Raw genomic sequence first — 21,442 nt, forward strand, 5'->3', positions numbered from 1 at the left:
GTTCAATCATCACTTTGCGAACAAAAGGCTGAGGAATGCGGTCTAACGGTTAACACACGCACAAAAGAAGATAAAAGTCCAAAACCTCGAAGAGGCAGAGAATGCGCAAGATAACCTTGAATGCGGATTAGCACCATTCTTTGTCGCACGGACTGGAAACAAAACACATGTATCTCGATCGAGCGATGCATAGAGGCTGATGACCCAATTGTTGTTCGAAAATAGAATAACAAAACCGATTTAATCCACCTAGCAGTGAGATGAGACATTTCTTACACATTTCACTATTGGATTAGTTTGCAGAACTCACGAGAAGTAGGCACCCAACTAGAGGTGGGATGAAAACAGTTTCTAGTCTTGCACGAATAAAATCTCGAATAACCTGAATAAATTATAGAAAATCAACAAAACGAACGAAATATAAAGTAAAGCAAAAAATGAAGTAATAGGTTTTTAAATTCATAAAATGAGTAGAAAAATTAATGAAAATCAAAATTATAAAATACACGAAACAAATTAGATTAGGTTATTAAATGAAAATTAAGATTATATTTAGAAATAGTTATAAGATTAAAGGAATAAATTGACTCATACTAACAAAGTGAATGAAATAAAACGAATGACTGAACATGAAATGCATAAAATTAAAGATATGAATAAAATGAATCAAATGAATCAAATGAATCAAATTAACCAAATGAACCAAATGAATCAAATGAATCAAACGAATCAAATTAATCAAATGAATCAAATGAATCAAATAAATCAAATGAATCAAATGAATCAAATGAATCAAATGAATCAAACGAATCAAATGAATCAAATGAATCAAATGAATCAAATGAATAAAATGAATCAAATGAATCAAATGAATTAAATGAATCAAATGAATTAAATTGATTTAATTCATCCAGTGAATACAATGAATCAAATAAATCAAATGAATCAAATGAATCAAATGAATCAAATGAATCAAATGAATCAAATGAATCAAATGAATCAAATGAATCAAATGAATCAAATGAATCAAATGAATCAAATGAATCAAATGAATCAAATGAATCAAATGAATCAAATGAATCAAATGAATCAAATGAATCAAATGAATCAAATGAATCAAATGAATCAAATGAATCAAATGAATCAAATGAATCAAATGAATCAAATGAATCAAATGAATCAAATGAATCAAATGAATCAAATGAATCAAATGAATCAAATGAATCAAATGAATCAAATGAATTAAATGAACCAAATGAATCAAATGAATCGTAAGAATCAAATGATTCAAATGAATCAAATGAATCAAATGAATCAAATGAATCAAATGAATCAAATGAATCAAATGAATCAAATGAATCAAATGAATCAAATGAATCAAATGAATCAAATGAATCAAATGAATCAAATGAATCAAATGAATCAAATGAATCAAATGAATCAAATGAATCAAATGAATCAAATGAATCAAATGAATCAAATGAATCAAATGAATCAAATGAATCAAATGAATCAAATGAATCAAATGAATCAAATGAATCAAATGAATCAAATGAATCAAATGAATCAAATGAATCAAATGAATTAAATGAACCAAATGAATCAAATGAATCGTAAGAATCAAATGATTCAAATGAATCAAATGAATCAAATGAATCAAATGAATCAAATGAATCAAATGAATCAAATGAATCAAATGAATCAAATGAATCAAATGAATCAAATGAATCAAATGAATCAAATGAATCAAATGAATCAAATGAATCAAATGAATCAAATGAATCAAATGAATCAAATGAATCAAATGAATCAAATGAATCAAATGAATCAAATGAATCAAATGAATCAAATGAATCAAATGAATCAAATGAATCAAATGAATCAAATGAATCAAATGAATCAAATGAATCAAATGAATCAAATGAATCAAATGAATCAAATGAATCAAATGAATCAAATGAATCAAATGAATCAAATGAATCAAATGAATCAAATGAATCAAATGAATCAAATGAATCAAATGAATCAAATGAATCAAATGAATCAAATGAATCAAATGAATCAAATGAATCAAATGAATCAAATGAATCGAATGAATCAAATGAATCAAACGAATCAAATGAATCAAATGAATCAAATGAATCAAATGAATCAAATGAATCAAATGAATCAAATGAATCAAATGAATCAAATGAATCAAATGAATCAAATGAATCAAATGAATCAAATGAATCAAATGAATCAAATGAATCAAATGAATCAAATGAATCAAATGAATCAAATGAATCAAATGAATCAAATGAATCAAATGAATCAAATGAATCAAATGAATCAAATGAATCAAATGAATCAAATGAATCAAATGAATCAAATGAATCAAATGAATCAAATGAATCAAATGAATCAAATGAATCAAATGAATCAAATGAATCAAATGAATCAAATGAATCAAATGAATCAAATGAATCAAATGAATCAATTGAATCAATTGAATCAATTGAATCAAATGAATCAAATGAATCAAATGAATCAAATGAATCAAATGAATCAAATGAATCAAATGAATCAAATGAATCAAATGAATCAAATGAATCAAATGAATCAAATGAATCAAATGAATCAAATGAATCAAATGAATCAAATGAATCAAATGAATCAAATGAATCAAATGAATCAAATGAATCAAATGAATCAAATGAATCAAATGAATCAAATGAATCAAATGAATCAAATGAATCAAATGAATCAAATGAATCAAATGAATCAAATGAATCAAATGAATCAAATGAATCAAATGAATCAAATGAACCAAATGAACCAAATGAATCAAATGAATCAAATGAATCAAATGAATCAAATGAATCAAATGAATCAAATGAATCAAATGAATCAAATGAATCAAATGAATCAAATGAATCAAATGAATCAAATGAATCAAATGAATCAAATGAATCAAATGAATCAAATGAATCAAATGAATCAAATGAATCAATTGAATCAAATGAATCAAATGAATCAAATGAATCAAATGAATCAAATGAATCAAATGAATCAAATGAATCAAATGAATCAAATGAATCAAATGAATCAAATGAATCAAATGAATCGAATGAATCGAATGAATCGAATGAATCAAATGAATCAAACGAATCAAATGAATCAAATGAATCAAATGAATCAAATGAATCAAATGAATCAAATGAATCAAATGAATCAAATGAATCAAATGAATCAAATGAATCAAATGAATCAAATGAATCAAATGAATCAAATGAATCAAATGAATCAAATGAATCAAATGAATCAAATGAATCAAATGAATCAAATGAATCAAATGAATCAAATGAATCAAATGAATCAAATGAATCAAATGAATCAAATGAATCAAATGAATCAAATGAATCAAATGAATCAAATGAATCAAATGAATCAAATGAATCAAATGAATCAAATGAATCAAATGAATCAAATGAATCAAATGAATCAAATGAATCAAATGAATCAAATGAATCAAATGAATCAAATGAATCAAATGAATCAAATGAATCAAATGAATCAAATGAATCAAATGAATCAAATGAATCAAATGAATCAAATGAATCAAATGAATCAAATGAATCAAATGAATCAAATGAATCAAATGAATCAATTGAATCAAATGAATCAAATGAATCAAATGAATCAAATGAATCAAATGAATCAAATGAATCAAATGAATCAAATGAATCAAATGAATCAAATGAATCAAATGAATCAAATGAATCAAATGAATCAAATGAATCAAATGAATCAAATGAATCAAATGAATCAAATGAATCAAATGAATCAAATGAATCAAATGAATCAAATGAACCAAATGAATCAAATGAATCAAATGAATCAAATGAATCAAATGAATCAAATGAATCAAATGAATCAAATGAATCAAATGAATCAAATGAATCAAATGAATCAAATGAATCAAATGAATCAATTGAATCAAATGAATCAAATGAATCAAATGAATCAAATGAATCAAATGAATCAAATGAATCAAATGAATCAAATGAATCAAATGAATCAAATGAATCAAATGAATCAAATGAATCAAATGAATCAAATGAATCAAATGAATCAAATGAATCAAATGAATCAAATGAATCAAATGAATCAAATGAGTCAAATGAATCAAATGAATCAAATGAATCAAATGAATCAAATGAATCAAATGAATCAAATGAATCAAATGAATCAAATGAATCAAATGAATCAAATGAATCAAATGAATCAAATGAATCAAATGAATCAAATGAACCAAATGAACCAAATGAACCAAATGAATCAAATGAATCAAATTAATCAAATGAATCATGAATCATATGAATCAAATGAATAGAATGAATCAAATGAATCAAATGAATCAAATGAATCAAATAAATCAAATGAATCAAATGAATCAAATGAATCAAATGAATCAAATGAATCAAATGAATCAAATGAATCAAATGAATCAAATGAATCAAATGAATCAAATGAATAAAATGAATCAAATGAATCAAATGAATCAAATGAATTAAATGAATCAAATGAATTAAATTGATTTAATTCATCCAGTGAATACAATGAATCAAATTAATGAAATGGATCAAATGAATTAAAAGAATGGATGATTAATAAAGCAAAAAATAAATGAAATGCATAAATAAAACAAACTAATCAAATAAACAAAATGAGCTGAAGTGATAAACTGAATAAAAAGAAGAAAATGAGCAGAATAAAATGCATTGATTAAAATTGAAAAATTGAACAATAGTAAAAGGTTATAAATTAATATAAAGAAATAAATTGAATAAAATAAATTATTTTGATGAAATGATTAAAACTAAAAAAGTACTTAGATTATTAACTTGAAGAAACTGAACAAAACTGAACAAATGATATGAGTAAAATGCACAAAAAGAATAAACTGATCAGAGTGAATCCAAAGAATGAAACGAATAAAATAAGTTAAATGAATGCAGATGAACAAAACGAATAAAAATATGCTGAATGAAATAATTAATTAAAATGAAATGGTCATATATTGGAAGCTAAAACATTTTTGAGTAAAGAAAATAAATAAACCGGATTGTACGAATTTGAGAACCATTGCATCAGAAAGTTTTGAAATGTTTTTGAAAATCCCATCTTCTGAGAAAAGGCTAATAAATATGCAATGGACTTTCTAGGGCTTCCATCTTTTTTTTGTTTTATTCTTTTTGGTTTCATGCTTCTTTACTTTACGGCGTCGTTTTAAGATTATCTTGTGTTTCTACTTTATTGTTGGACCTTAATTAGTTATCAGGAACCTGGAACGTTCAATTTGCTTTGGAATTCGAAGTTTACTTTTTGGTTACATATTCCTGAAAAAAGATTTATGTACAGAATAGAATTTACTGGTCCAGTATTTTAACGCGCAATCGAATATAGTAAAGTGAGACAAGGTCACATGTGCTTTCAAGCCCCTTGAACAGAGAACGACAGGGAGAATGCGATTCGTGAATGAGACATGTAGATATTTCAAAGTTTTTATTTGCATTGAAGTAAATAGTGTGAAATGTCTAGGCTATGTCGATTGCATAAAAGCCGTGTTTGTATTGTTTCGTTCGGAATTCTCGTGCAGGAAATATGGATAAATAAGTCCTATACAGACCAATACTGTGAAAAAGAAATGGTTCAAACTACTCAGTATATCCAAATATTGACGACGATAAGTTAGAAGACTGCGCCACGTTCCGTCTTCCACCTGCACGCCACCATAGATGGTACGCAACACCTTTCGTTCGAAAACTCCAAGGGCGCGTTGGTCCTCAACGAGCATAGTCCAGGTCTTGTGGCCGCAGAGGACCACCGATCTAATCAGCGCCTTGAAGATAATCAACTTCGTGCGGCGGCGAATTTTGTTCGACCGGAGCGTCCTCTGGAGTCCAAAGTAGGCACGATTTCCCGCTAATATCCGTCTTTGAATTTCTCTATTGTTATCATTGTCGTCGGTTACCAGTGAGCCCAAATACATGAATTCGTCGACCATCTCGATTTCGTCACCGTCACTCCGAACTCGGGTGGGAGGTTCACATTGTCGTCTCTAGAACCTGTTCCTCTCATGTATTTTGTCTTCGAAACGTTGATGGCAAGTCCAATCCTGCTGGCTTTAGCTTTCAGTCTTTGAGCATATGTTTCATTCAAAATTCAATAGAGATACGAATAGTTTAAATATCGCACGTGGAATATCTCTTTTGAAAATTTTCATCGTCAAACTTTCATATTACCCAGTTAAGCCAAATATTTTTCTGATATAGCTATGAATTTCCTTAATTATAGTGTAGATACAGGCTTTGAATACAATTGAATTAAAGTTGAGTTGATGTAGCAGCAGACAAAAAATAGTTTTGTTTTCTCAAACCTTCGCAATTACAAATAATAAATATTTCAGATTGGTAGAAGATCTTATCACACAACTTAGAAATGGATACAGAAATAACTAGATAGATGCGATAGAAGAGAGACAGAGAGAGAGAGAGAGAGAGAGAGAGAGAGAGAGAGAGAGAGAGAGAGAGAGAGAGAGAGAGAGAGAGAGAGAGAGAGATGGGGGTGTGTGACGAATGGCAAATGATGGTTAATGCAGTGACATTATTTTTATAGGTATATTATTATGATATATTGATTTCTTACATTCTTATCATAAATAATGTAAGTAGTAATTTTTGCACCATAACCAGTATAACCTAAATCTTGCAAAGAGCTAAATTTTCGCTAGATTTTTGGGCTTCAAACATACAGTTGCTTTCGGTGACGCCACGAGTATAATTATATGAGAAATCTTTTATCTCACTACTAGGTGAATTACGTTTTGATCTGTGTATTGATATACCATCCAACATTTACTTCATGATTGAACGCAATGCCTAATCCAAGGAATAAATACTAGAACTCACTGTTTCTTTATCAACACATTATTTTGTCTTTGAAGTGAACTTATATATTGATTTTTGAGAAATAGTTAATTTATTATAAAGGTAATTCACAAAATGTTCTCAACATCAAACTCCTTGAATCACGTAGATGTGTTTTCATACCCCGATATTCAAAATCGGTTTAGTTTTGCCCCTAAACACCAGTAAAGCAATACTCTGTATGAAACAATCTCATTTTTAATTAGTAGAAATTGGTAAGCGAGGACTAAAAATACAAAATGTTTAATATCTCCGCCGCTCGTGCACGGATTTTGACAATCTATAGCTTGTTAGAAAGGTATTTTTACAAGCTTTGTATTTTAGTGCAGTTTGTTGTACGATATTGTATTGTTCGGAAGTTATTTCCAAAAAACCTGCTGTGTTTTGACAAAATTGCCCATATCTCAGAAAGTAAACAACACATCGAATATCAAAAATAATAGTGTCAAATGGCAACGTTAGGCCTTTCATTTGAAACTAATTTCATTAAGATCGGTTCAGCCATTGCTGAGATAATTACATGACATTTTGTACATACATACATACACACATACACACACACACACACACACACGTACAGACATTGTCTCAATTTGTCGAGCTGAGTCGAATGGTATATGAGACTCGGCCCTCCGGGCCTCGGAAAAAGTTTTCAAAGTTTGAGCGAATCCTATAGAGTAAAGCCATGTCAAGTGATCCTCGATTTTTTCGCAAAATCACCGATCTTCTTAAGGTATATTTTATTGTATAGGGATTATGGTGAATAGCTTTTGGTATTAATATTTCGTTACAATTCCTTTTTTTCTTTAAGATATTAACCCTTAAACTTTATTGCATGATAAAATTGAAAATTTTATATCTCAAAAACTACTGAAGATAATTCAATGAATTTTTGCATACTTATGGAATGATATTTGCACTATCTTATAAAAATATTTTTACTTTATAATTGCGTGAATAACGGTACTTTGCATCTATTTAAAATTTTCAATTGTATTTTTTCTTGTGTTCTTCACGCTAAAAATTTTCAAAACGTATGTTAAGTTATGCGGCAATCTTTCACCTTCAATAATCTGTATTTATAATTTTTCATTTTTGTTCCTATCGAGAGTTATGGAGGATTTTGTAACAGTGCGCTGTTTCAACGCACGGCCCACTTTGATGCAACCCGCGAGAACGTTCATATTGGCAACGTCGCACGTCACTACGTCAGAAAGCGCATCGTGTAGGAAGTGCGCATCGCATGACTAAAAGAAACCATATCTCTCGATTAGCGCAAAAGGGCAAACTTTTCAATACGAATTATCGAAGGTAATTTTTTCCGGATATTTTGAGATGCGTTAAATTTTTTTGACTGAAGTGCACAACGAAAATTATAGTTGTTAAATATATTTTTTATTATTATAATTTAACGCTACTAACGATTAACATCTTTAAAAACACTTTTGTTAGTCAAAATACATCTACGTTATATCCAAATTCTTTTTTAGTCTACAACATTACTATATGAAAGTGGAAAATCTTATGCCAACAGCATTTTATTTCACGTTTTTATTTTCACCGAGTGAACAACGATGTGTCTTTTGAAAAAAGTTTACGTAAAATCTGTTGTTCAATCGCATCGATGTTGGGGTTTTTTATCACTATTGCTTCTGTTAATTCTGTTGATTGGTGGTTCTCCAAGTTCTGGTACGATATTATTTATTTTTGTCGAATTTCAATTATTCATCAACGATCTTTATTTCAAAATCCTCGTTACAGTTTTCCGCATGTACCTGTTGAGTCATCGAATATTCCAGTTCCATTACTTTGGCAAACACTATAAGAAGAAAAATTAAACGCGTAAATTTTCCTATATTTTAAACGCGTTATAGAGGAACCCATTACTATAAACATTGGATGTAAAATTGAAAATTTAAGGAAAATTGTGTTTTGTTCATGTCCATATTTATTTTCGTTGTATTTTTTGCGCCCATTACGACATATGCTACACATGTGTTGACCAATATAATTTTTAAATTTATCACTCCACATGGATGCCATAAAAACAAGATACGACGAACATATTTATGAATTTTTTTTAACGGAATACATCATTCGTGTGATCGACCCATATTTATAACATAAATCAATCGAATGTTTTTTTGAGCAAATATTGTATATCTTGAGATAATATAGCATTTCGTCCAGTTCTCTCTATATGGGAAACACCCAAGTGCGATCGAAACAAAAACAAACGTCAAAACGTTTTCTCACTCGCACTGATGCAAATTAAATGAGCGCGTAATTTAACGCACGACCCGATGACGCATGGCTGAAAAGGCGCTATGTGGATTTAAGAAAAGATTCACAATCTACCTCTTAGACAGAACCAAGTGAAAATAAAACGTGGTGAAGTATGTCAATTTGTGAAAAATATGCTAACGCAGATTAAAACATGCCCACTGCTCAACTTTGCTCATCGGCTGGCAATAACCGAGCGCACTTGTCCGAGGTATTGAGTGACAGAAAATTAAATAACTCTTGAACAATATAATAACGCTAAAGAGCATGCAAATTACTCAGAAAAAATTCACTTTCAATTATCCATAAAGAAAAGCTTGTCTTTTTGCTTTAATCTCAGAGATGCCATTTTTGAACATGAGATACGCTCCTTCAAAGCGATGCGCATTAGGACGTTGCGACGTGCGGCATTGCCAATAGGTACGTTCTCGCGGGTTGCATCAAAATGAGCCATGCGTTGAAACAGCGCACAGTTACAAAATCCTCTATAACTCTCGATAGGAACAAAAATGAAAAATTATAAATACAGATTATTGAAGGTAAAAGATTTTCGCATAATTTGACATAAGTTTTGAAAATTTTTAGCGTGAAGAACACAAGCAGAAATACAACTGAAAACTTTAAATAGATGCAAAGTACCGTTATTTACACAATTATAAACCAAAAACATTTTTATAAGATAGTGCAAATATCATTCCATAAGTGTGCAAAAATTCATTGAATTATCTTCAGTAGTTTTTGAGATACAAAATTTTCAATTTTATCATGCAATAAAGTTTAAGGGTTAATATCTTAAAGAAAAAAAGGAATTGTAACGAAATATTTATACCAAAAGCTAATCACCATAATCCCTATACAATAAATTATACCTCATGAAGATCGGTGATTTTGCGAAAAATTCGAGGATCACTTGACATGGCTTTACTCTATACATTTCTTTTGTAAGAAATGTAAAAATAAACAATTTCATTGATTAAGCCGACAAAACTTGGAATCGGCGCATGCACCTTTAAATGGAGTGGTTGTCTGATGATAAACCCATCATCGATCGATGTAACTGCTGTAAATATTAGATAACGTATGCGTTGGACGGGGCATACCGTCAGAACGTCAAACGATAACTTGTTGGGATCACAATATTATAAATAGCGGAGAGCTTGGTTCAACTGAGTTGAGCAATGTTATTTCAACATGTTTCTGATTGAATCAATGAATTCATATATAATTCAAAAATATCGTAATCCTACATAACAAAAGTGTCGGACTCCTGCGATTTTCTGCATTCTAAATCAGTTATCTCACCAACTCACCTCAAATGGCATAACTGCCAGTGTTGCCAGCTCCCACAGCAGCACCCCCAGGCTCCAGATGTCACTCGACGTGGTGTAGAACTTCTTTTCCAGCGTTTCCAGTGCCATCCACTTGATCGGCCGGTTCTCGTTGTCACCCAAACAGTGGTAGTCATTCGGGAACACATCACGCGACAGTGCGTTATCACAGACTCGTACGTTTTGCTCTGAATCGAGCCTGCCAGTCGGAAGGGGATAGAAGAGAAACCACATATCATACATGGGTTGGTTATGGTAATATATGTGAAAATTTGCAAAAAGACATGCACGGGGAGCTTGTGGTGTCTTTACTGTAATGTCACGAACGGCTTATGGCTTGAATATATGCTCCGTTGAAGATGTCGGTGGGTGCGAAAATTTCGCTTTTATGCTGCGAGATTGAATCGCCAGAGCGATTGCAATCTATGAACACTTTATCAGCGGTTCCGTGAGAGAATTAAATTCGCTATGTTTGATACTTTATTATAGTTCGAAATGACGAACATTCTTAGTTGAGTAGTATGTGATTTATAATGGATAGTTAATTTTTAACTCTAAACTTTGTTAGTTTCAATTCTCATTTTAAAAGTGCGAACTCTATTGAACATTTGCGTATATCAATTCCTAGATCAAGATCAATCCAATTCCACCTAACTATTTATATACTAAAATTTCCAACTATATGAAAAGAATTGAACCTTTTATGTCCAGTTTCACTGCACAACAAATGGCATTCTACGCGTATAACGGTACTGTGTAGACTAAGATTAGTTTGCCATATTTTTGCACATAACTGTAGTAGCTGCTAAAGGCACATCGCGTAAACCTGGATAAGCAATCAATTTCTTTCTTCGACGTTCGAAAAAGAAAACATATTAGATGCATTGATAAAATTTGGAAGCGAGTTTTCACGCCTTTCGATTCTCTCCGAAATGAATCTCCCTTCGCAATGTGAGACAGATTTCCATCTTTCAACTGTCCCGGATGGAGTTTCCAAGAAACTTATCTGAGAGAAAAAAAAAGAAAAAAAAACCGACAAACAGGAAAACCAATTCCAAGCATACTCACACACAATTTCTGGTGGCGATATCCTTGTGCAGGACTCCGAGTGAATGAAGATGCGAGATGCCACGGGACACTTGAAGGCCGAAATCCACCAGCTGACGGGTGCTCAGTGACACGCCCGAACCCTGCATGCCGATATCCCGGCAGCTTTGGAGGTATCTGCAATTCGGTATAGGTACATAGGTTTAGTAAGGACGGCCAAGCGGTAGAAGTAGGAAGCCGGGGGAAGTGATCCAAGAATGTGGGAAGATTGTATGCCGAAGCGCGTGCCTTATAACGCAGAGAATCGACAGGGAAAGTGACGGAAGGGGGTGGGTGGACGGGGGGACAAAAAGGAAAATTTATGTAAATTTGTGGAATCACTTCTCCCGCAGTATGTTTGGGTAGGGAAAAAAAGTTGTTTTGATAACGAGCAAGGCAAAACGAGGAAAAATACAATGTCGCCTGCGGAAAATATCTCTATGTCAACAGCCAGTATCGGTTTCGGTTTCGGTTTTATGAGCACGAGAACCGTTTTTCATGTTTGTGCTTTATTGGCTTCATTGTTACCCGTGGTGATGCTGTTTGTGGATTGGCTAGTTCGACAAGGCATTGAAGAGAGGTTTTATGTTTATTTGTATCATATTTTCTATTATAGGTGGCTATTTTTGTATTATGTTCTTTCAGCTAAATCGGTCTTTGTGCGATTTTCGACATTGCTAGAGAATTTGGTTGATATGCTTTTAGATTAACCTGACACACAGTGGCGTAATTGACTATTTTGTTTAGTATGGTTTGGTAATTTTTTACATGGCTAATTTTCATTTTCTTATTAGGTTTCAAAATGTAGGAACCATTCAACGTCACGGTTGTCAATGTGAACGTTTTTGTTAAGAAAAATTGAGTTTTTTTGAGTAATGTGGCCAGATGTCCCGGCTTAGGTGGGACAAAGGCGGATTTAAAGGACTTGTGTTGCATGACTACACGTTCCATTTAGTGTCCTACTGTTTCCTTTTTACATTTCTTATAAAAGAAATGTATAGAATTCGCTCAAACTTTCAAGATTTTTTCCGAGGCCCGGAGGGCCGAGTCTTATATACCAATCGACTCAGCTCGACGATTTGGGACAATGTCTGTGTGTGTGTGTGTGTGTCTGTGTGTGTGTATGTAACGGACAAATTCTCATTCGTGTTTCTCAGCAATGGCTGAACCGATCTTATCCAAACCAATTTTAAATGAAAGAACTAAAAAACAGTATGAACGCTATTAATTTGTTTTTGATTCTGATGTTTAGTTTCCAAGATATGAATGTTTGAATGTGTAAAAATGGCGTTTTTTGCAGTTTCTTGGAATTATTTGCCCAAGTTGACAATATAGATTAACAGCTTTAACAAATACCTTTCGAACAAGCTATAGATTGTTGAAATCGGACTATTATCAAAAGAGATATTTAACATTAAATGCGGACGAAAGATTTTTATCATTTCCCATTGCCAGAAATATGACCAAAAACATGTAATCTATTTTTAACGCCAAAACAGCTTATTTTAGGTCAATAGTATCTTCGGAGAATTTAATGGAGGCATTATGCCCTTTCTTTTGGTATTGTGCTTTTGCTGATTCATCCCCCTATGAGTGAGATATTTTCACAAATTTTCTTGGAAGTGATTATATCGAAATGATGCCTTCAGCAAATTTGTAGCTCTTACTTTTGCGAATAACTTTACTGAAGACTTCAAATATCTATTTTGAATACTTTAAAAGTTATGGCTTGTTGTTTGTGGATTACTCTTTGTCGCCTATTTATTGTTCAATATAGTAATAATCTATTGAAATAAGCCAAACATTATTTCGATAAAACGAATTTTGTATTTCATTTTTCTATCTACAACCGCTAGAAATAATCACCGACACTTCCAAGTTGTCTGGAAGGAACTTGATAACTTATCAGTGCAAAAATGTTCATTTGTGCGAACCTTCTGACTGCAATTTTTCTAACTCATGACCATCGGATCGATCTGAAACACATCGGAAAATGAAAAGCGAAATAAATAACTCCAAGCAATGGCGTTGCCAAGAGAAGGTTTTGGGGTTTAACACCATACAACGCCCCCCCCCCCACCACACCAAAAAAATGGATTGAAGTTGAAAATTTATTGATGCAGACTGATTCAATTCAATATTACAATAACAATTATCTGATCCGTACATTGATATCCTATTGTTGTAAACATCATGAGGACTTTTGATAAATTGTCGGAATGGGGTCCTGATATGTAACTGATCTATTGGTCTTGATTTCACAGTTGTCTAATTGCATCAATATCAAAATCCTGCCTGAAAACATTCCAATAGAAAATTCCAGAGTTCTGTAATCAATCATAATCCTCAGATTTCTTTTCAAATTGAGCTCGTTTTTGTAGAGATGTACTGTAATAAAGGTCTTTATTTAATAGGAAGCGAAGTTAAAATTGATTTAATGTCTATGAAACATAGAACAGCTCACCAAAAAAAAAATGCATAACTTTCAACATTTGCTAAAATGTTTTTGCCTTTCTCATTCACTCTAAAATTCGTCAATCTAATCCCGACCGGGAGGGCCGAGTGTCATATGCCAATCGACTCAGTTCGTCGAGATCGGAAAATGTCTGTGTGTGTATGTATGTATGTGTGTGTATGTGTGTATGTGGAAAAAATGTGACCTCTGTTAATCAGAGATGGCTGGATCAATTTGCACAAAGTTAGTCTCAAATGAAAGGTACAACCTTCCCATCGGCTGCAATTGATTTTTTTTATTGATTGGACTTCCGGTTCCGGAGTTACGAGTTGAAGAGTGCAATCACACAGCAAATTCCCATATAAACTGAAATGAAAAATTTTCAAAATCAAATTTGTATTTTTGATGCCAAATGACTTTATAATGCATGAAACATCGAGATTTGATGTAAACTCGAAAAAAATAATGTTTGACAAAAATTGATTTTTTTTGGGACATTTTTGCCTTTCTCATATAGAAAGGTTATCCAATCAATCTAAAAATCGTCAATCATACCGGCCCGGAGGGAGTATGCAGTAAGTGGTTGCTACTTTAAAATTAAAACTAGTTTAAAATTTCTTAACAAGTTGAAAATTTTCGGCAGGACCCGAACCTCCCGGATCTTACTATGTGATACTGAAACATCGCTTGAAACCAGCGGCGGTCAGTATCTCAAGATCGTGGCTGTCGATCCATTGTACGTATGTGCAAATCGAACTGAACATGTAATATTTAATTCCACCATTGTATTGAACATAACCAGCCATGGAATCGTAGTCTGGACAAATGAGAAAAGCACAATTGCACCACTAGATGGATTAAAACAGGTTTTCATTTTGGGAATGCGTCGAGTTGAGACGAAAACGTAATATGATTAATAACGAGGATAACACTTTCCGAATGAAGAGAGAAATTTATGAAAAATTACGATTTCCATTCGACTCTAGCAGGTTCTGATCGATTTTGATGAGAATTTGATTTTTGTTGTATGACCAATTATATGTATAGGTCCAATGTTCAAAAACAGTAATTTAAGGTTAAGATAACATCATTTTGAAACCGCCAATTTCGGAGGGTTAGTATCTTCGATGAGTTTTACAAACGTTAAACAGCGCATCATTTGATAAAATAATTTTGACGGTATATCGTCCAAGAAGTATTTATGGTGAATTTTCTCAGGTTAATATTCATGACTACAATAAAGTCTAAACAAATTCGCTAAAAACACGAACTCTGTTACTATTTTTTGAAAAATTAATTCTGCATAATTTTAAAACTTCAAAAATTACGGTTTCGGAATTATGCCGTTTGGACAGTAAGATCGATTTTCACCAAACCCAAATGTAAGGGTGATACTTCAATGCTGATAGGTGGGACCGAAAAAGTAAACAATCGTCAAAGGGGCGATACTATCATTTTGTCAATTTCAATAGCAAACACAAATTTTAATTTAATAATTTCAAATACTTCATGAAGTTTTGGGTTTCGATCACTGAATCATGCAATCTAGGATGTAAAAAACACAATATTTCTTAAATAGGAAATAAAACCAAGTCTGGAAATATTCACTGTTGATTTTCTTTGAATGGTGTCACTGCTAGTATCGCTTTTTTTCCAGAAAAAGCGTTGATATTTAGGTCTCAGTCGCGTTGAAAATTTGAGTAAAGTATAAACTTCATTCCGATTCAAAAAAAAATCGATTTTTTGGCTCAGTACAATATACATAACCCCTTTAGGAAAATTCAGTTTTCCCACCACAATGCATTGATTGAGGAATTTAGATATTTTATTAACAGAGCATTAGCAATCATTCGTTTGTATGTCTATTTTATGGGCCACTTTTTCGCTTTCCCATTGATTTGGTTTGAGATTTCTAGCACTGATGTTGTCCTATGCTGATTTGAGCGATTCTCTGTGTCCTACCACAATCCCATGTAGTATGTGTTATCAAAAACATCGCGAAGCATCAAGTTCTAAATGTTCTCAAACGATATAATATCCGAAGAGAGTGATAAGAGTTATAAGAAATGTCTCATCACACTGTTAGGTGGATTAAAAGCGTTTTTTATTATAATTTACTGCTGGAATATAACTCCCTCCCTTGCAAACATCATCAAGCATATTTGTGCACCAGTTTTAAAGAACCTCTGACAGGCAAGTGTTATTGCACTACATCTCGATAGTGGTGAATCGAGGAAACCTTGAAGCTTATGGGCCTTTTCATGGATTGTGTTTTTTCATGCTCCAACGGTCAACCAACTAACTAATACTACTAATAATCGACTTGCGATGAACATGATGGAGGTCCAGTAGGTCATCCCAAATCCTAAAACCCAAAAAAATCGTTAATATGGGAACAGTCGAATATTTTAAAAATTATTCAGATACATATTTTGTGTATTTCCGCAAAATAGAAAATCTGCATACAATCTGGGTGCAAGAAGTGTTCTTGAGTTGGTTTGCTGGTCTCATAGTGGTTAAATTGGATTGTGAAAATATAAATAAGAACTAGCAATTTGAGCTGTTTCTTACCTTAAAATTTCAACCAGAATTACTGGCATAAGCCACTTGAAAATATTGCAAATTTCGCAGTTTCAGTGAATAAAAAAAGTTTTCTTCCTTAAAATATATCAAAAAAGTTATAGTTGATATTCATTGCAATAAGTTTTATTTATATGAACCTTTTTGCATTTCTTCTATAGAAAGGCTATGCAATCACTCTGAAAATCGACTTATCAACCTAGGCCCGGAGGGCTGAGTCTTATATCCCATTCAACTTAGTTTGTCGAGTTCGTGTCTGTGTGTGTGCGTATATGTGTGTATGTATGTGTGTATGTATGATGTATGTATGAATGTATGTATGTATGTATGTGATCAAAAATATGCACAGTTACTCAGAGATGGCTGAACCGATTTTGAGAAGCTTAGTCCCAAATGAAAGGTACAACGTTCCCATAGGCTGCTATTGAATTTCATTTAATTCCGACTTCCGCTTCTGGAGTTCCCATATATATCGTAATCAGCATGGCATCTAAATGATGCAAAACTTCATGAAATGTGTTCGAAATTTTTTGGATTATTAATTTCAGCTCACTGATACCGAATCAAATCCAGGTTGACCACATTGAACACCTTCGGCGGAACCGAAAGCTTCGGGAAAGTAGTTAAGAGGTTCTCTGAAGCGCAAATTTTGTCTCATATGAAAGCTTTAATATCCCTATTGAATGCTGTTAAATTTTCTTTGAATCGAAGTTATGGTTTCTGTGAAGTAATTCCCATATAAACTGGTATAAACTGTTATAATCAACATATGTATAAATGATACAAAAATAATTAAAATGAGTTACAAATTGCTTGAAATTTTTGACCGAACTCTTATACCATTCGACTAACTTCGACGAGTTCGGGACACTTATGTATGCGTATGTGTGTATGTGTCGGAATCGCAATTTTTTTTTAATTCTCGGAGGCCCCTCCTATCATATTGTAACAAATGTCAAAGTTAACTCAGATGCCAAATTTCACATCATTTGGAAAAGACTAGACTCCCGCCCACTTCGCTTGAAATTTTTGAAATTGGTACTATGGGAAAATATAAAGGAAAAGTATATTAAATGCTCTAACTTTTGAAGCAGTAATCAAAAAAATATAATTTATACCTCCTTTTTAAAGGAAATGACCTTAGTATTTGAATAGAGGTATTTCTGTTTCTGGAAAAAAAATAAAAGTGGGGTACTGGGCCATTTTGGCCCTAAAATCCCCTATTTTTACTATTTTTTCTGCTTCGTGATACAAATCATACACATTTTGCAGTTTTTCTAATGTGACAAAATCTCCGAAATCGAACGAAACCTTTTCGACCATTGTCCGATTACGAGAAGTTGGGGTTATAGGGTCCTTTTGTCATTCTTATTAAATTTTATCATTTTCTCGTGCATATATTTCTATTATTCTTCACTCATTTTAATAAACTGTACCTTGTTGAACGTAGAAAATCCTTAGGAACAAAATAGAAATAGATTTGTTACCGGTAAACAACAAAATTCTTGTGTAATTTACTACACCCAAAACTCGGCCGTAATACCTTTACGGTAATAAGAAAAAAATGCTCTAATAGCAAGACGTTTCATGCTAAAACGGTCCCAACAAAAAACTCCCCAAATGGCAATACCAACACATTCAAATCTCTTCTGCATCGCACTCATGTTTCATCAATTCTTATTCAATCAATATTAACGCGTCGAATTGTCTGGAAGTGTGTAGCACTTCGCTTGTCATTGTATTGCGCATCGAGCAAAGCGAACATGATGATAGAGACGAGTTTCGATTTTTTCTACGCGACACATTCCGTATTTGAAGATCGGCTCACACTCGGCTAGCTTCAAAGCACAGTCAGAAAAAAAACGACTCGGAATAGTGGTGGGGTACTTCGGCCGGTGTTAAATTGAAATTTCTTTTCTATCACGGACGTTAACAGCAAGGTAGCGACTGCACAAAACATGAATATTCCTTCCCGTCATGTACGGGAAGCAAGACCTATGGTTTGGATCCACGTATCCGAACCGAGGGTCCTGATCCAGACACTTGTCTGGATCTAAGCGCCAGGTCTGGGTCTGGTTCAGGTCCGCACTTGGTAAGGGGAAAAGGGGATGGACTAGATCCGGGTACTGGTCCTGATCCGGTTCCGGGTACTGGTCCAGATCCGGGAACTGGTTCGGATCTGGGCACTGGTCTGGATCCGGGAGGTCCGGATTTGGGGGCTGGTCCGGATCTGGCAGCTAGGCCGGATCCGGAAACCGCCTAAACTTTTTATTCCACTATCCAACCTACCCAGTAAAAATCCGTAATTCTGGCTGGTTTCTGCCAATATTGGGCCAGATTCCAGCCTGAATTTGGTCAGAGATCCGCCAGGATTCCGGTTAGTTTAGCTCGGTACTAACACTATCATAGCAATCGACCGAAATATCCTACATCCGAACAGAGCCGAGGTTGACACATACTGAAAAAGTGTTTGATTGTGTGATGCGCATACATGAACAGCAACCGAAATTCGTCATTCCACCGTTTACTACCGTTGCGGGAATATGAGTTTAATACCGCAATGCGCAATTGCTTGGTCTGTTACCGAAAAGACAATCTTATCCAAAAGTAATAGAAACATTCCCGTCGGATTTTGGGTATACTTTTAGTGTAAAATACGCTTAAGGATCACATGAGAAAAGTTTCATTCCTGCAAAAATAGGGGAAGTTGAGGTATTAGGTAAGGGGCGTATTGAATTTTTGAATGATTGAACTTCCGGTTTCAGAGTTACGGGTTGAAGAGTGCGGCTTTAAAATGCATGAAACGACAACATGTAACATCTAAAAAAAATTTTGGAAGAGAATCAACTTTTTTGGACTTTGGCACATTACGCACTCTTTCCTAAGCCCCTCCCCTCATCAAGCCACCTCCCGCCAAAGCGCCACAACAGATCTCCCTCAAACGACTACCTCGTGCATCCTCTTCAGACCCACCCCACTCTCATCCCAGTCACCTTCACCCGTTAGGCATACCAAGATAGGCTGGGGGTGGTTCGGTTGTGGGTTATTCATCTCCTTCACACACACACAGCCCCGCGTTATAAAATAAGTTAGCCTAAAGACTACATTGAGCTAATGCCGGTTATCGTCAGGATAACATGATCTGCCAAGCCAACGATCTCAACTCCCCTGGGAAGTTGCAATGTTTACACTCTGGTGTACATTATATTGAAATGCGTGAGGGGGGGGGGGGTAAATGGGGATAATCAGTGTGAAGGGGGTGATGCGTCGGGACCCACCTAACTTATTTTGGCATACGGGGTGGATTCCTGAGCGTTGAACCGAGTATGAAGCCTTAAGGTACTCCTTCTCACGGTGTTCCTAGAACCGTTATTAACAAAAAATGAAATGATCATAAAATTGTCATACGGCATTCGAAAGATATAGTATCCAAGCATCTTCTCAGTGAATTTTAACATGATCCATTGAGAGATTCGAGAGAAATTGCGATTTGAAATTTTATTATACGTTTCATAAGGCTACCAACAAACACCCTCGGGTTTGGTCCTATCTTTATAAACAAAAAAATATTTGTCTACTTATTTGGTACTTGGTATTCGAAAGATATAGTAATCAAGTATATCCCCTGCAAGATTGATTCATTGACGGAAACGAAAATTATAACGGTAATTAAAGTTGGAATGTTTACTTCAAAAGGCCATATCTCAATGGTTTGTTGACCGATTGTAATTATTTTTTCATTATTGAACAGGTAGACGTTTCATCAATAATTTTCATTGGGAAGGATTTTCATTCCCAGAGATGGCTGAACTGATTTTCACAAACTTAGTCCCAAATGAAAGGTGCAACGTTCCCATAGGCTGCCATTGAATTTCTAATGGATCCGACTTCCGATTCCGGAATTACAGGGTGATGAGTACGATCACGCAGAAAATGTTTACTTTAATAAATTCTGCAATGAATGTACAATGGTGAAAATTTTTCCAAAATGTGACCACAACTGCTTCGATTTGTAGCACTAGGTCATAAACAGCCATTAAGTCTTTTTGGCCACATTGGCCACCATCATCGGTTCCGGAAGCCCCGGCGGAAGTATCCAAATTCAGACTAACAGTCACATCGGTTTCTCGGAGATGGCTAGACCGAATCAACCAAACTTAGTCTTAAATGAAAGATGTTGCGTCCCCGTAAATGGCTATTAAATTTTGTCCCCAACCGACTTCCGGTTCCAGAGTTACGGGTTGTGGCGTGCGATCACATAGCAAATTGTGATTCAAACCGATACTCCGATGAAAGCAAAAAAGGTAAAAATTTCGCTAAAATGTCTCTCAAACAACTTAAATTTGCAGTTTCAGGTCACCGACGGCCAAACAAACTTTCGTTGACTACATTGACCACCATACACGGTTCCGGAAGTGCCCGGGACAAGCGGCCATCTTTCAAAACTAGCAAACTCATATCAGTTTCTCGGAAACGGTTGGGCCGATTTCCACAAACTTAGTCCCAAATGATAGCTATATTATCTCCACAGATGTCTGTAAAATTTCGCACGGTTCGCTTATATGGTTCCGGAAATATAGACTGAACCGTCCGGTCACATATGAAATTCCCACATAAGCCGTAACTCAAAATTTTTTTCAAAGGGGGGACCCCATGAAATTTCAGAAATCGAATTCGTATTTTTGATGCCAAACATCTTTAAAATGCATGAAACGTCGAGATTTTATGTTATCTCGAAA

At 33.7% G+C, this 21,442-nt stretch overlaps 1 protein-coding gene across 1 annotated transcript in view; it reads right to left on the minus strand.

The window, feature by feature from the left end:
- LOC131693211 (tyrosine-protein kinase Drl) overlaps positions 1–21,442 on the minus strand; it is a 245,305-nt gene that overhangs the window by 36,572 nt on the left and 187,291 nt on the right. The window contains exons 9-10 of the mRNA XM_058980860.1: positions 11,651–11,806; positions 10,565–10,781 (exon numbers count right to left, since the gene is read on the minus strand). Coding sequence (XP_058836843.1) covers positions 10,565–10,781; positions 11,651–11,806 — 373 coding nt within the window. The remainder of the gene's footprint in view (positions 1–10,564; positions 10,782–11,650; positions 11,807–21,442) is intronic.

Source organism: Topomyia yanbarensis, chromosome 3, assembly GCF_030247195.1.
Source record: "Topomyia yanbarensis strain Yona2022 chromosome 3, ASM3024719v1, whole genome shotgun sequence".
Lineage (NCBI taxonomy): Eukaryota > Metazoa > Arthropoda > Insecta > Diptera > Culicidae > Topomyia > Topomyia yanbarensis.